Source organism: Cavia porcellus, unplaced genomic scaffold (genome assembly GCF_034190915.1).
Source record: "Cavia porcellus strain 051 isolate PalLab524CR breed Dunkin Hartley unplaced genomic scaffold, mCavPor4.1 scaffold_2, whole genome shotgun sequence".
NCBI classification, from domain to species: Eukaryota; Metazoa; Chordata; class Mammalia; order Rodentia; family Caviidae; genus Cavia; species Cavia porcellus.
Window position 1 is genome coordinate 40,170,401 of NW_026947485.1, and position 16,423 is coordinate 40,186,823.

The 16,423-nt window shown below is 52.0% G+C and overlaps 1 protein-coding gene across 1 annotated transcript in view; it reads right to left on the reverse strand.

Annotated features, from left to right (window-relative positions):
- Positions 1-415: 415 nt before the first annotated feature.
- The window catches only part of Snd1 (staphylococcal nuclease and tudor domain containing 1), a 418,031-nt gene continuing 402,023 nt past the window's right edge, over positions 416-16,423 (reverse strand). Inside the window, exons 17-24 of the mRNA XM_003475164.5 lie at positions 15,199-15,387; positions 9,175-9,316; positions 6,279-6,402; positions 5,487-5,556; positions 4,536-4,649; positions 2,913-3,116; positions 1,125-1,169; positions 416-1,021 (exon numbers count right to left, since the gene is read on the reverse strand). Coding sequence (XP_003475212.2) covers positions 956-1,021; positions 1,125-1,169; positions 2,913-3,116; positions 4,536-4,649; positions 5,487-5,556; positions 6,279-6,402; positions 9,175-9,316; positions 15,199-15,387 — 954 coding nt within the window. The 3' untranslated portion in view covers positions 416-955. The remainder of the gene's footprint in view (positions 1,022-1,124; positions 1,170-2,912; positions 3,117-4,535; positions 4,650-5,486; positions 5,557-6,278; positions 6,403-9,174; positions 9,317-15,198; positions 15,388-16,423) is intronic.

The following is a 16,423-nucleotide window of genomic DNA, read 5'->3' on the forward strand; positions in this document are numbered from 1 at the left end:
TTAACCTGCTGAATGCTGGCCCCTGCAGCAGCTGGGGAATTCCTCTCACTTTCCTCCCTGTTCCCTTTGGGTTCCTTGCTGGGACTTCTGTGCCCTGGGCACACTCAGTGTGGGAACAATCTAGGTACTGTGGTCTGAGCTGTTCGAGGTCTTTAAGGCCCTCAAGGGCAGCCATGTGTAATGAGTTCAAGATGTCCAGTCTTTTGCACAACGTCCATGATGCCAAGGGGCAGCCACTAGGCTATCAGAGCTGCCTGAACTCTGTAGATGGCCTAGGTTTCCCCCAGCTGGCTGTTTTGAGGCGTTGTGGCCAGGCACTTTCCTAATTGGTTGGGACTGTTCAAACTGCTCAGGGCTCCTCCTGCCTTGGGGCTACTGAGATCCTGGGCTTTTGGTTCCACCATGACAGGAAGGGTTGCAGACAGCATGTACTATTTTATTGGACCTTGAAAGCTTTAAATACAGAATGGGCTGGTGAGGAGGCAGATGTAGACGCACACGCATTTGAGAATGGACGTATCAGAGAAACCACATAATCAACAGTTGGACAGAGCCGGGAAAGAAGGGCAGCCTGGCGCAGAGGGGGTGCCAGCTGGCAGCTGGCCCTGGGTGTCAGGATTACTCCTTCACTACAACAAAGTCTTTCATGTTTCTTCCTGATTTGAGAACAATTTTTTTAAAAAAGCACAAACCCCCAAATAAAAATACAAAATCTTCTAGGAGAGACTTCGAACAGCATTGCTGTCATCCCAGAAGATGATAGCCTGCTCGCAGCACATCCTGAGCTCTCCTACCCCACCCTGATGTCACCTTATAAGACTCTTCCATAAACTGAAGCAAAGCTGGACCCAGTCTACACCCTGCCCCCTCTCCTGGGTTTGGAGTTGAAAACTCTCCCAACAGAGGAAGAGATACTGGTATGAGTGGTGCTGGGGGCAGCCAGGCACGGATCTCCTTAGCGGCTGTAACCAAACTCATCGGCATCATCAGCTCGGAAGTCTCCATAGCGCCACAGGTTCAGCTGTAAGAAGAAAGAAAAAGGAATCAGTGTGTGGGACCTGCTGGACCCCCCAGGGCCAAGCTTTTCAACTCAGTGCCCTCTGGGGGCTGAGGAGAGAACTCACTCTGGCACTCTTGGCTGACTCCTGGGCATTCAGGTATTCCGTGATCTGCAGGACAAGAGAAGAAACGAGTGATCAAGACGTTAAGTGTTGTCAGTTCAGCAGCCAGCATGACCTGCAGGTGTGTACATCAGGCCCATGTCATTCCACATCTGTGCAAACCCTTCCACGCTCAGAGCCTGCTTCCAGAGTAAAGCCCAAAGTAGACAGGCACACTGTCCCCCTGGGATGCCACGATTCTCTGCGCTGGCTGCTTCATGTATCTGGAATGCTTTACCCTTCATGCCACCTGGGTGCCTACCCTGCCCTTTCACAGTTTTCATAAAGTATCACCTTAATTCAATGCAGCCTCAAATGGCCCCATTTATAATCACCCCCAATTCCTGATCCTCTTTACTCTGCGCTTCTATTTTTTTCTTCTCTTGCCTTTATCATCTTCTAGCATTCCATTTAATGTACCAAAATTCATTTTTATTGTCATCTCTTGCTTGAATGTAAGCAGGGAGCTGGGTGCTGTAGGTTTCCACTGATACATGGAAGGCCTTAAGTAAATGTGGGCTGAGAGAATGAATAAAGGTATAAATACAGGGTGGCTGTTTGTCCCAGAGATGGAGGCAAAGTGAATCTCTAAACACCAGATACACTGGGTAGCTTTGTGTGGGGAAGTAAGATTCCAATTCTGCAGGGAAACTTAAGCCAGGCTCCCAGGTACCATCTGAGGGAACTAGGGGACACCAGAGGGGGACTGGGTGGGGGGGTCATGCTTCTCTCAAGACACAGTAGCAATTCACACCAGTGTCTTCTTTCAAAGAGCCACCAACATACCACACAGGCCAGAAGTGGTGGGGGCAGGAGCAGGAAAAGGCAGAGCAGTGGGCTGAGTGGCGTTGTTAGGACAGAATACGGGTTCCATATCTGATTCCTCCTGTGAGGAGGAGCCAGGAGCTACCTGCCACCCTCCAGTCACTTCAGCCATGGGGCTGCAGCACCGGGAGAGGAGCACCGAAACTCTCCACCAGCCTGTCCCCTGGGAAGATTCACACAGATCCCTCAGCTGGGAAGCAAGACTAGCCTGCAATGCAGCCTTGGTGGGTGCTAAGAGGAGGTTTGGGAGGGACTCAGGAATGGCACCAAGTGGGGGGGCTGTCTAGTACCCAGACCCCAACCTAAAAGTCAGTAAAATAATTGAACAGAGCAAGATATGGCCCAGTACGAGGCACCTGGCTATAGTCAGTGGCAGAAGCGAGGCTGTGAGGACTCCTCTGCTGAACCAGAGGCCCTTTCCCATCTTGTCACCAGTGGTGCTCCCAGGCTCCAAGTGCCAAGCTTTTCATGCAGGATGGAGAGGGTATGTGACAGGGTCCTTCCAGGCCTTTGGTGTTGCCACCTGGACAACTCAGGCTCTGGGTGTGAGGACTTGGGAATTGTATGTTACAGAAAAGGACTTAACTGGGGAAGAAAGACAGGCTTTGACCCGCTCTGTGCCACCCCAGGCAAAGCTTCCTAGCTTATCACCTGGGGGTACATGCGAAGGGAAACTTTCCGCTCTAGTTTGCAGCTACATTCTCAGCCAAACCCGCAGCCAATTAATTTGGAATGTAATTAGATTTTTTTTTAAACCCCAACACATCCAAATCCATTATCTTTCCCCAGCAGGACTGGCACGGTGGTGGATTCTCCACTCCCGCAGCAGCTCTGGGTGCAGTCCCCAGTCCCTGATCCGTGATGGTGCTTATGGCGGAGGATGCTGGGGACCTTCCTTAAAGCTGGGAGCCCCTCCACACCACATACCACTTTCTGGAACTGCTTCTCCTTGCGCACTTCCACCATAACTAGCCCCTCCTTCACAAGGCCCAGCCCCACGTCGCCCTTGGAATCTGCAAACTGCAGAGTGACGTGGGGGCAGGTGGCGCTTGGGTGCTCCACATTGAGCAGGCACTGAGTGTTCTGGATGTCCCGGACCACGCTGTCCACGGCATCTGTGCGAGCATCCTCCTGGGAAGGGACACAGCCATATTTGTGAGAGGGATGACAGAAAGTTAGGACAGCCACCTGGGCCCTAAGGATGGTCTATGGATCTTCAAGGAAGTCCCCCTTCCTGCCCTGCATATGACTGAAACTCTTCTCCCTTACCCCTCTGCTTCTGCCCATTTGTGCTGCATCTTGAGGAAAAGCGGGGTTTTTTTTTTTTGCCCCAAACTAACTCTAAGCTGGCTGCCCTGATCCTGCTCACCTCCTACCTCCAGTACTGCTGCCCCTGCTCTGCGATCCCACCACATCCCTGTCTGTCTTTGTTGGCACCTTGGGCTCTTACCCTCAGGTCTCCCTATCTTCACAGAGCTCCCCTGACTTAGTCTGTGACATCTGTCCTCAGTATCTTCTGTGGCTTCTTTCCTTCCATTTGGTACATTTTGCGAATAGGTAGGACAGAATCACTAGTACCGATTCCTACCCTCCCATCTGGCTCTGGTGTGAGTGTTGCGACGCTGCCCACTTCCCCTTGCCCTGAATACCAGGTAGCTCTTTAAACCTAGAGCCTTGGAGTACTGGAGTTTCCCATGGAGCGAGACTCTGCAGACAGGCTCTCTCCTGGAAACTGGGGGCAATCTGCACCCGCCTTGCACTGCGCATTCTACCCCCACCCTATCACATCTTCCACATACACACTCTGAGCAACCTTTTCACTTTTATGTTTTTCATACTCAAATTCCCAATTGTATGTCTTGTATGTCTTCCAAACTGGAAGCTTTAAGCTTCCCGGAGGTGCCACAGCCCAAACTGCTACCTCTCTTGCCCTTGACTAACACGATGCCTAGGAAATGCACTTCCACCTCACATTCTTCCTCCCGCCTTCCTCATTGCTGCCCCCCTGAGACCTGAGACCTGTCCCTTTCTGCCCATGCCTACGTGACTGGCTCTGGAGAGGCCATCACTATCTCTAGCATGTACTGCAGCAGTCATCTCTCAGCTAATCCTTCCAGTCTTTTCCCATTTGTAATGCCAAAAGAACTTCTAGAAACAGATTTGACCATGTAATGTTTTGACTGAAAATGCTGCCACTTCCCTTTCTGCCTATTATATAGACAACAAGTTTGGAATATTGCAGGCAGATAAGCCCACTATACACAGATCCTAACTTCCCTCTCCCATCTCCTGCCACTGCTCCCAAACCACCTAGTACCTAGCGATGGTGGTTTAGTCTCTACCAAATGCTGCCTGGCTCACCAAGTCTACTCATTTCTCGAGAATTAGCAGAAATTCTCTCACATCATCACCTCTGTGGCACCGTCCCTCAACCTCTGTGGTTGAAGTTAATCAGCCCCATCTTCTGAGTCTCCTACCAGTCTGTGAGGGCTGCAGCAGCAGCTGTCAGAACACAGTCTCCTTTGGAAGGAGTAAGATGTCTAGACTCACATCTTGGGGCACCTGAATGAAGGCAAAGGCATACTCCGTGGCTTGAGCTGACAGCACACGAGTGCTGAAGGCAGGTGGCAGAGTACCCAGGCGAGAGGATGGCAGGATCTCTCTCTGTAGAAGACATAGCAGGATACGTGTATCACTTAATTGCTTGGTGCTTCCTTGTTTTCAAGGGCCACCCTTTGTGCTGAGCCTCTGGGAAAATCAGAGACAGGCCTTCCTTACATGCCCCCCAACCTTGGTTCCACTGGGGTGCAGGTTTCCCCAGCTAGTGAAACCCTGGAGGAATGTGCCCTATGCTCACCAGCAGTGACCTGTATGTTCTCACTGGACCCAGCGATGGTGTACCTGGTGGCTTCCATTAAAATAATCATGGAGATACATGAACTTTCAGAATGGAGTAGGGCAGAGGAGGAAAGCAGATGATCACAGTCCTGCCTCAGGAGCACTGCATTCCTCAACTACAGCCTCTCTTCTGCCTGCTGCTGCAAGTAGGGAATCACCTAGGATTGTCAACAGACTCCCATGTCCAGCTTGAAGGCCCCTCAGGACCCTTCTATCGCAAGGATAGAAGTTACTCAGCCACCTGTAACTGCCCTTCCCAGCCAGCTGGGGCTAGGGATGTGCAGAAGAAAATGCCTAGCTGGGCAAGAGGTCAAGAGCTGAGGGATGTAAAAGGCCGTCAGTGTTACAGAGGCCCTGGGCCCATTCTTAGTCACTGAGTGGAAAAAGAAGCATGGAAGTGTGGCCGGGCACTTAACGTTGGGTCTAGACACGTGACCTATGAGCACTTGGGGTCTTTGGCCACAGATGCTAGTTCTGCCTGCTAATTCAGCAGGCCTGCCTGGCCTGTCACACAAACAGTAGCGGTGCTCCAAAAAGCTCAGAGGGTTCAGGACATCAGACAGAATTGTCCCCGGAGATGTACTCCTGGGCTCTAGTACTCACATTGCCATAGTCGATGTAGAAGACGTGCACTTTGGCAGGAGACTCGATTTTCTCTACTCGGGCACGGTACCTGCGAAGGTATCATGCAGAGGTCAAGGGACAAACCCCAGGGAGGCCCCTGTCTCCCTGGGGCCTCAGCAGGGGTCAGAGCATTTCCTTCCAAGGTCTCTGGGTGTAAAGGAGCGCAGGCAGTTCCTGGACTGCATGGAGGCCCGGCTTTGGGGCACTAATGGAATCAAGGCAGACCCGAGAGCAGAGGTGGGAGACAGAGCATGTGGAACAGATTAATGCATTCTTGGGACATAAAGTAACAAGACTAATGACTAGATTGATGTCTGCTGTTTAAACCCAGCACACTAAACAGCAGCTGTAATTAGTCAGCAGATCTGTTTGGGAGGCCACAGCAGGGAACACATCCAAGTCACTTCGTCACTTCGGGACAGCCATGGACCCTATTTTTGACACACATATAATGACCTCTTCCTAGCCTGAGAGTGCTGCCGCTCATGTCCAAGCCAGCAGAGGTGGGCGTCGGGAGGCTGGTCTGGGCTCACTATGAACCAGCCAGCCAGCATTCCTACTGGGGAGCTCCTCAGGAGAGAGGGAGTAACACCATGGTGTCCTCTGGAAGCTGGCTGGACTACAGGGCCAAAGTGCAGCCCCAGATAGGCTACGGCCCATGGTAGGAAACACCCGATAGAGCTCGTGGATGCTGGTTCAGGTTTACACCCTGAAGACATCCCTGCATTCCAACCTGTGTAAGACTCTGCCCCACTGATCCAAGTGACTTACCACTCTCCATCTACAAATTTGGCAATGCAGAAGTCTCCCCGGCGGGGTGCGTAGGCACCCTCTACAGGAGGGTGGCTGGAGATGTCATTGCGCATGTTCTCCATCAGCTTCTCCAGCTGGGTGCCTGCCAGAAGACAGAGGGCTGTGAGACCAATGTGCCAAGTTCACTTGAGCCTTACCTTTGGGTGGGCTGGGGACTGAACAGAGTAGATATGCCAGAGGGCAGCACAGCACTGGCTGCCTCCTGTCCTCTGTGGTCCTCATGCCATCCATCTTCAAAAGTGAGGTCTCATAGGTACAAACAGCCTTCTAGTCTGTGAGCCAGGGCTATGGAAGCCCTTAGAAATATGTCTGGGCTTTGAGTGGACACAAAGCAGGTTGAGGCCAAGTGGCCTCTTCTAGGTTGGGAGCAGGCCAGCTGCTAGTGTTTCCCAGTGGCAAAAGTGAAGATTAAGGACGGGTCCCCTACAGCCCTGGACAGGAAGGGGCCAGAATTAGAGCCATAGGAGATGGGGAGGAATTCTGGAAGCAGAGTACAAAGGCCTGGTCTATTCAGGCTGGGCCACTCTGCTCCTTGTAACCAGCAAGATCCATGCTGCACGGAACTTCCCAGGCCAGGCTCCCACCTTGCCTCCTATCCGCAAACCTCTTCTCACCTGAGGGCAGTGATCTCCCTTCCCAGCCTTCTCATCATCACTCTGGCCTGGGATCAATGGTCCCTGTAGTTTTTTGGGCCTGTTTTTATGACACCTGAAGTCTCCTCAGTTTTCCTTCCCGGCTCCTTCCTCCCGAACCTTCTCTGTCTCCAGCATGCTGAGCATCAGTCCCCTGTCACTTTTCCTCGTAGTCTCTTCCTGCCCTGATTTGAGCTCTTTTTCTCTCAGAGGTGAGTAGATGGCTGTGGCTGTTTGGCATGGGACTCCTCTCTCCCAGGCCTAAGGCCAGGTTGTAAGAGGTATGCAACATATGTTTATTGTTATACTTGCCACCATCGGCCTTGTAAGTTCTGTCTGTGTTCATGTTTCTGCCACTACATCCTGCACTCCTTCAGGGCACAGACCACAGCTCACTTGTTTCTGTTTATTCGCACAAGGCTGAGCCGAGTTCCCAGTGCATGCAGTGTGGTTAATAATTCAGCTGTACAGAAAGTGATCTCTGCGTATGCACGCAAGTACAGATACCCACTCTCAGCCTGCTGCATCACCCAGCCCCAGCATTCACATGGCTTGGTTACAGAACAGGTACTCTTCTGTAGTAAAGACCCTTCTTCCAGCCAGTGGGAAATCCTCTGCATCTCTCCAGAGAAGTGCGTCTTGCTCACAATCACACTCACACTCTGGGGCCTAAGAAGCAGCATGTACACTGATGGCTCGCCACTTGCTTGGTCTACTTTTATTTATTTATTTATTTGCCTCCAGCAAACAGGCCCTACTGTCGGGGGTTCTTACTGGTTCTTACCTGGTTGGTCATTTGCAGCCAATATGAATGTTTTCATCAGACCTTTGCTGAAGGTGGGCTTCGAGAGAAAAGGCAGAGAGGGCCAGAGGATGTCCCCCTGAAAGAGGGTACCTCATGCTTTGCCTGCTGGGGAGTCTTTGTACCCTGGAAGAGTCTATTTGAGCCCCCTCTCCCCAGATTTCTCTGCCCATGAACACGTTTATTTCCACTGAGACCATCCCAGGAAACTCCTTCCCATCGTACAGCCCAGACCTGGAGGCTGGCCGGCCCTAAGGTTCATTTCCAAGGCAATCACTAGACTAGCTCTCATCAGAACTGTGGTTGACCTTAGGAGAATCTAATCCCAAAGGCTCATCAGCTCTGCCTCTACCCCTCCTCTGCATTTTTCCTTCCCAAGCAGAGCCAGCCCAGGGCCAGGAACGGTCAAATTTTTCTTGGTGAAATGACGTTGCCACAAAAGCAGCTGCCTGGGAAATATCATTAGAGGGGAAGTGGCTGAGACAAGATGAGGCTGTTGGCAATCTGGAGTGGGCCTGAGGGTGGGAAGCAGGAGGTGGGCAGGCAGACCCTGCCATCTGAGGGGTTGTCCACCCCAGATGGTAGGAACACCTGTAGCCCCCTTTGCTTCCTCTACTAAGAGTTGGCTCCTTGGCCCCTGAGATGGCCCTAAGAACCTTTCCTTGGTCCCAGCTGTTTCTCCATGTGGAAGGGCATGCAGACGAATGAGAGTGGGGAGAGGTGGGAGTTGGGTCACCTGCTGCCAGAATAGTCCCTACTGTCCTCTAGAAGCCCAAGGTCTCTGTTCCACCCCCACCTCTGCAGGGGTTGTACTGCATAGCTCTTGAGGACAGGAAGGAAAAGAGGGTCCTTCAGAAAGGCTGCTAGGGGATGACTTCTGTTGCCATGGAAACTGGACACCATGGGGCTATGCTAACCTCTGGAAAAGAAGAAACCCCAGCAAAAACAATCCCAGGCTCCCACATCTCATTCCTCCCTATGAGAAGTGAAGACGAAGAGGGGGCTGAACCATCCTGGCTGGTGTTTCCTGGCCATTTATAGATGATCTGCTCCCTGCTTCCTGATAAAGACTTTGAGGGCTGCAAATCCTCATGCTCAGCTCAGTCGGAGATGTGTGAGAGCAAAACCATTACCTAACACTCAGAACATCATTCAGACAAATCTTTGTCTCATCCATCCTCAGAGGACCTGCTCAGCCTTGCCACATGCCTGTGTCTATTCCAGGGATCACTTGTGGATTCTTGAGATGACCCTTGGACCCAGGGGCCCGAGGTGGGCTCTTTGGAGTGGGGTGGCAGCAGCACTAGCTCCTCAGGATGGTGTCCTTGAATCTTAGGTTCCCCACCCACTCAGAGAAGCCCCTCACCCGAGGCAGGCTGGATGATCCCAGCAGCTAAGCCAGTGGTACCCCAACACTCACCAGTCTCAACATCTTGCACATAGAAATGCAGGTCATCAGTGATTTCGGTCACAAACACTGGTTTGTAGCTGGTGGATCTCTCCTTTTCCTCCAGCACAGGCATCACCTCTTCCACAGGCTGCTCCTCATAGTGGGCCCAGACCTGTGTTTATAAGCAGCAGAAGGGAGTGGAAATAGGAAGAGAAATCAGAAGACACCAGGAAAGGGACTTTGGACAAACAGGGTCACTTTGGGTGAGTGAGTATGGGGTCACTGGGGGACACTCAGATTATACTGGGCTGAGACCCTGGAGGGGGCAGGCAGCTCTCTGAAGGGTTTTTTTTTTTTTTTTTTTTAATCCAGTTGTTCTGAATCTGGCAAACATCAGAAGTAGCTGGGAAGCTTATTAAGAATGCAAGACCCTTGGTCTCACCTAGGCTTACCATCCAGGAGAGTCAAACAAAACAAAACCAGGCTCCTAGGTGATCCTCAAGCATACCAGAGTGTGAGGTCCCCTAATGAACCAGGTTGACTTTGAGTTCGTGCAAGTTCCAAATCTCCCTCTCCCATCCCACAGTGCTCTGCAGGGTCACTTGAGAGTCTAGGCTTCCCCCATCATCCCAAGGCCATAGGCACTTCTGAGACATGCCAAGGAACAGCCCACTGTGGCCATGCAGGAACACCTCTCCTCAGCAGCTTGCCTGTGCTCTGCCCTCCTCACCTCTAGCACGTTGCTCTGGCCTCACTTGGAAGATGGACCACCCCTTGCCATCTCTCCTCTCTTCCTTCTTCCCCACGCCCTGCACTGTCAGGGTGGCAGTAGCTCAGAAGCTGATTCAACATGACAGTGTGTCAAGTCCAATCCTGCGGCCAGGAGATTATCCGAATAGTGAGGCCTGTCAGAGCAGGGAGGGAGACGGCTTTCCAGCTGAGCAGCGGGGTGGAAAGTGTAGGGGACTGGACCACACATAGGGTCCCCACAGACACAGCAGGAGCAGAGAATGTGCTAAGCAGTTGCTACAAACTTGTGTGCTACCTGGTGCCAGGTGCCATTCTCCCAATCTGATTCTCTCAGCCCCTCTGAGTATGGACAACATTATGCATTTTATCAGTGGGGAAACAGGCACAGAGCGCCACTGCTGGAAATGGTAGAACTAAGGCTCACAAACACCCAGGCTGTTTCTAGAGCTCCTCTGGGGCACACTGCCACTGACTGAGCCTCTTGATGGAATAAGGTAGCACTGAGTCTCTGCAATACTTAGGTGAGGTGCTCCTGCTCTCCTACCTTTAACTTGTGTCTGACTCTGGTCGAGCTATGCACATTTTTTCTGGGTCTCCTTTCTTCCCCTGTAAATGACCATACAAGCATGGAGATGGTTCCTCTCCTCTGACGTGATTCCCAGCAGGCCCCAAGCAGCTGGAGGGCAGGGATGCTGTGATTATGAAATCTCCCAGGTCAGATCCAGAGCCCACATTTCTACCTTTACACAGCATGAAGTATGCTCTTCCACTAGAAAGGGAGGCAAGGGCTGGAGAACCCACGTGAGCAGTGAAAGCTTTCTGGGTCCAGGGAAGGCTGCTAGAAATGGCCAAGACTCACTGCCCAAGTTTTCTGCCATCCCACAAGAATAGTGTTTTGCCCCTGCTAAGACCCTCTCTCACACCCAGGTTCCAGTCACCCCCAACACCTGGTCCTCATTATCATTTCTACACCGCACATCAGTATCCAAAGATCTCGGCATGTTAGAGATTCTGTACAGTCAGATGGGACTCATGACCTAATCCCTGCAGGGTCCACCTGCTTACAGGGAGAGGAGGGCTCTAACTTGCAAACTTCCCTATGAGAGGACTTTGGGGTCAGCCATACATACTTCCAATTCCAAGGCTTCCATCTTGCTAAGGCTGGGGCTTTCCTCCAGGGCCTCCCTGGCTAGAAGTTCCCCAAGTTAAGAGTCTATTCAGCCAATCATTTCTATTGACTCTGGGTTCCCAGGTCCTCTGGAACCCTTATAGCTTTAAGGATTGATAGGACTCAAACTGTTCTAAGATAACACTGTCAGCACCATTTGAAATGGGCTGGTGCTGAGCCTTGTACCATTAGCCAGGTACTGTCCTGACCTAGCAGTCTGCCCTATCTCCACAGCCCCTGTACCTGGAGTGCTGCACTGAGCGTGGTAAACAGACAGGGCTCCTGCACTGGCTCCTGAGTGGGTCTAAGCCCTGCTTCTCTTGGCTGTGGGGGAAGGAGCTCCGCAGCAGTGTTGATGAATTGGGAACAGACTGACAGGGTGAGAGCAGAAGCTGCTAATGACTCCTCAAGTGAAAAAGCCTCAGGCGACAGTATCAGGTTTCCTCCCTGGGGAGAGGCGGTGGAGCTTCACTGGGGCAGGCTCAGGTGGGCAACAGCTGAAGTCATAGAAGATGCAAAAAGAGCTTCAGGGATGTCCCTCAGCCTCCAGCATTGGGCTGGCCCTGCTATGAGGTCCCAGAGCTCACTTGGAGGTGGGGCAGTGGCACCTGGCATGTGTGCACATGGGCAATATGCCACCTGAGTTCAGAACACAATGAAAGCAAGGTGCCTCCTTATTCAGGGAGAGCTGCTTCTGAGGAAAGGAACCCAGCTTCCTGGACAGCTGAACTTGGCCCTTTGCACAACAGAGTCAGGAGGTTCTTTCCTCCTGGGGAGCAGCTGACCAGCTTAGCTCTGCCTGGGATTTGGCAGCCAGTGGCCATAGGCAAACTGTGGATACAGAGCTTGGTCAGGTGGCTTTTGGGTGGGAGGGCCTTGGAACGGGCTGCATCTTCCAGCAGGAAACAGACATACTGGCAAGACAACTGCCAGACAGTTGCCACTTTCCTCAGCCATGCTGGTGTTCTCAGAGCTCAGCTCCCTAACAAGTTTGTTTTTAGGAATCCTCATGGTAGATGTTTCTCCTCCTGGAACACTTAGGAGATGACTAGAAAAACCCAAAGACCCACTCCAGAAAGAATAGTAATTGTGCACACAGTTACAGCACTGGTTCGTTAGGGATATATATATCCCAGACTCTTGACAGGGGGAGGACAGGGGGGAAAACTCCAGTGCCAAGCTGCTGGGCAGAGGAAGTCTGGTTTAAGCAGCAGGGCCCTTGGGTGCTGGGAGACCTCCATGGAATGTGTCTTGTTTGGATTCTGGGCTGAATTAATGTAGAGAGGCTGTGCGGTGCTCTCACTGAGAGCAGGGTCTGTGGACAGGTTGGAAAAAGGTATCTCTCTTGCTTCAAGGCCAGGGCTAGGCTGGAGCTGCTAGGGGCAGGTTCTGCTGTGTCCCACTAAGACCTGACTATGACCAAGCTCAGGCGCAGCTACAGCTGCAGCTACCCGCTTTCTTCGCATTTGCTTCTGGCTGCTCTGGCAGGCAAGAACCTGTTTTGTTCAGGTCCCCTCTACATTCTGGAGCCCTTTCAGTGTCTCTGTTGCTGCTGCAGCTGCCCCGAGGACAGAAGCAAACACTAGAGAGAGACAAAGCCAGGTGAGGTCAGGAGCAGAAGCTGTCCTCCTCCTAGTTTTTCCTGGGGATCCCCAGACCTTCTCCTGGCAGGGGATAGGGATGTGGACTGGGGATCCACTGGCTCGAGTCTTTCCATTCAAAGTCCTATTTAATATTGAGACTTACAAGGCTCCAGGGGTGTGGCTGGCATGAAGCCAGAGTGGCAGAGCCCTTCAAAGCCACAGCAGGGAAGCCAAGCTCAATAAAAGCCAATCAATGGCCAGTCCAGCCCTGTCCAGGGCCCTTGCTGGGCATGAGTGTGTGGGGGGAGGAGATAGTCTAAGTGTCTGCCCTTTTGGCTTTGTCCTTCGTCCTCTGGCCTGCCCAGAACCCCTGAAGCAGATGGGGATGATTCTCCATTAGTCTGCCACAGAGGAAGGGGAGGGATTACATTCAGCAGAGAGACAGCTAAGTCCTCAGAACAGGGAAGCCAGCATTGTCACGTTCCCCTAGACAGACAGGCTCACTAAGGCATGCACACATCATCGCACTGTCCAAAACCTTCTGCACAAGCCTGCTCTCAGGAATCTCTCAGTATTCCCCTTCCTGGGTTAGCTTGCAGAACAAACGTTCTTACATCCTGATGCTGATGCTATCTCCCCCCCACCCCGCCTGTCAGGGTCACAAGTGGGTCAAGCTGGATATACCTGGGATACTTAGGTTACTGTACCTCAATTGGTCACCAAATTTTTTTATCTGAGTCCAGCTAATTTTGAGGACTGCCACAAGGTTCTACCAGGAGGAGGAAAACTAGCCTGGTTCCTCAGGATCCTCAGAATGGATAGACAGAATTTGTAGGAGAGGGACCCAGGAGGCAGGCTGCCTCACATTAAGAGTTGTGCGCAGCACTTAAATTGGACTGGAATGAAAACACACAACCCGTGTAAGTAATTAATCACTGGTAATTACTCCTCAGCATCATCAAGTGGCACCAGTGAAATGACAATTTGGGCTCTTTCAGACACATCTAGTAGGCAGTAAACAGCAATGCCCAATTCAGCACCTGGCAAAGAACCCAGCCATCCTCGTCAGGCCATATTCCCCTCTTTGTCCTTCCCTGCATTCCTCTCTGGTCTCTACTCTCAGAAGACAGAGGGTAGCCCAGATCTGAGGAGGAGGCTTTGAGGCTCAAGTGAAGTGTTACTGGCTGAGTAGCCAAGGAGCCTTGAGCTTAGGGCCTTGTACTGAGGTACTGTCACATTAGCCCAAGCTGCTTCTCTTCCAGGAAGATTCAGTCCTGAGCAGGAGGCCCTGGTATCTCCTCTCCTCGCCTCCATCTCCCTGGAGCACACAGAGGACATGGGGATGGCAGTTAAGTTCAGCTGTGACAGGCAGGAAATCCAAGCAGAAGTGTGTGACTCCTTCCCTATAGAAGCTGAGGCTTCCTGCTTCCCTCATCACCTTGGGAAGACAGGGTTTAATATTAAGTAACAACTGAACAAGGAAGGGGGATTTCCCAAGGCCTCAAGACAGCTGGCTCCTCCAGAGCATGCTCAGCCCTTTATACCTGTCCTGGCTTTTTGAGTCACCTCTCCGTATTGTCTGTCTACTTGTACTCTCCTGATGTCACCTGCCCTACTTCCAAGGGAGTGGAAGGAAAGACATGGAAATCCAGGAGGGCAGTCCCTGGGTCTGTCCCTAGAGTAAAAGCAAGGCCCTGAATGAAGAGGTGGCTGCTCTGGGCTGGGAAGAGTGTAGTGACCTCGGGGACCCAAAGCCCCCAACTCTTTCTGGCAGGTATCTGGACCTTGGCTCTGGAAAGGGAGTTTTGAGCCAGATGGCTGCCCCATGGGGAAGGAAACATTTATTCCTGGAACAAATTTATGGCTCAGCACGGCTGTCCCACGAAATCCTCCTCAAGCTCAGAGAAGCCCTGACAAATTGGTGGCCAGCTGATTTATCCCCATTATCAGGGCTGAGCTGTAAGTCAATTGAGACAGACGAGTAGGGGGGTACAGGGCTGGGCTCCCACCCCCAAACCACTGAGTTCCTTAATCATCAATTTGTTTCCAAAGCTGTTTTCTGACCCACCCCCCTTGTCTCTTCTATGCAGTGTCTGCAGAGACTGATGGGCTGTGAATCTGTTGTTGTAACAGCTTTATGCATCTCCTGGGGCTACTTCCCTGCAGGGCAATGTGAAGGAAATTCATACATGGTTGTGGGCCCTCTGGGTCCCTCTGAAGGCACTGATAGGGAAGGGTCCAGGCTAAGGAAGGAGGTCAGCCCAGGCTTCTCCCAGGGCTCCAAGGTCACCTCAGATAGCCTTCTGCTGTGGGGCCACCTGAGCAGGCCTGGGGATAATTGAGGCTTATCCAGACTGCAGTCATGCCCACCTCTGGTCTGCAACAGGCTTATGGTGAAGGTCAGCTAAGCTGGCAGCCTTTCCCTTGACTATGCATGATGTCCCCATGACAGGTCTGTGATCACCACCCTCCCAGGCCACTTACTGGGGTTGGGGGAGGTGTGGGAGAGGAGGGGAGGACAAGAGAGCTAGGGAGTGGTCACCACACCCCTACCTTCTCTTTTTTCTGCTTGGCAGCTTCCTCAGCAGATAGCAGGGATTTGTAGTAGGCACTGCGCTCTGCAGTGAAGTGGACCTTGGAGAGCGCGTGCTCCACCAGCAAGACAGACAGGTTAGCGCCATCCATGTGCAGCCAGCCGATGAAGTTGCCGGCTTTGTCCATGCTCTCCACCTCCACCTCCACCTGGAGACAGAAAGACAGGGTGTCAGCGCACAACCACAGTGGAGGTGACACCGACACTGAGGACTCCCAGGTCGTGAGGCATGTGGTCGATGTTCATCTTATGTGGCAGGAGCTGTGGGTACCAGGGAAGGAGAAGAGCAGAATCCTGGAACCTTCTTAGACTCCATCAGTTCATTTCTCCCTTCACTTCCTCTCTCAGAGAGCTACTGGGGTACACCTGACCTTTCTTGAGTTAAGTGAGGATTGTGAGTGGGTGGAGCCTTCAGGGACAGGAGTGAAGCAAGCAACAGACAGAGCTGAGGAGACAGGCAGGCCTCAGGGAGCAAGGCAATCCCTGAAAGGCTGCATTTTTCCTGCAAAAACTCAAAAGATTAATGTTTAATGAAGGTAATTAAAGTGGTTTCCAGCAAGCAGGGAGAGAGGAGAGGAGAGGAAAAGAGCTCAGGTTGGGGCTGGGGATTTAGCTCAGCGGCATAAGCACCTGCCTTGCAAGCAGGTCATCATGAGTTCGATTCCTGGTACCAATAAAAAGGAAAAAGACAAAAAAAAAAAGAAGAAGAAAGAGCTCAGGTTGAGGTAGGACACAGTGAGCAAGAAAGGTACTGGTACAGAGACAGGTAGGGGGGAACCCTACTAGGTCTCCACCAAGAAGAAACAGCTGGAAGGATTTGGTCACTGCTATGAGCATGACCCTGAGCCACAGGCTGTGACTGAACACCTGAATCTTCAGGAATTTCCATGGTTTCGTGGGCTCCTAGGTCCATTCCACTCAGGACCCCTTCCCTAGGGCCCCAGTCTCAGCACTGACTCTGCTGTCCTTCGTGGTAGCCGATCTGCCCCTATTGCAGGAAGGCAATGGCTGGGATAAATTCCTTCCTTGATTCTCTTCTGACGTCTTTCTTCTGCTAAAGGGGCCTATAAAAGCCTTTGCTGCTAAATGTAAAAATTTGTATTAATTTAAATGGCTTCAAGCTCGATTAAGCAATAAAATGAATGTCTAAATACCCGGGAATTCTCAAAGCCTGGAGACAGTGGC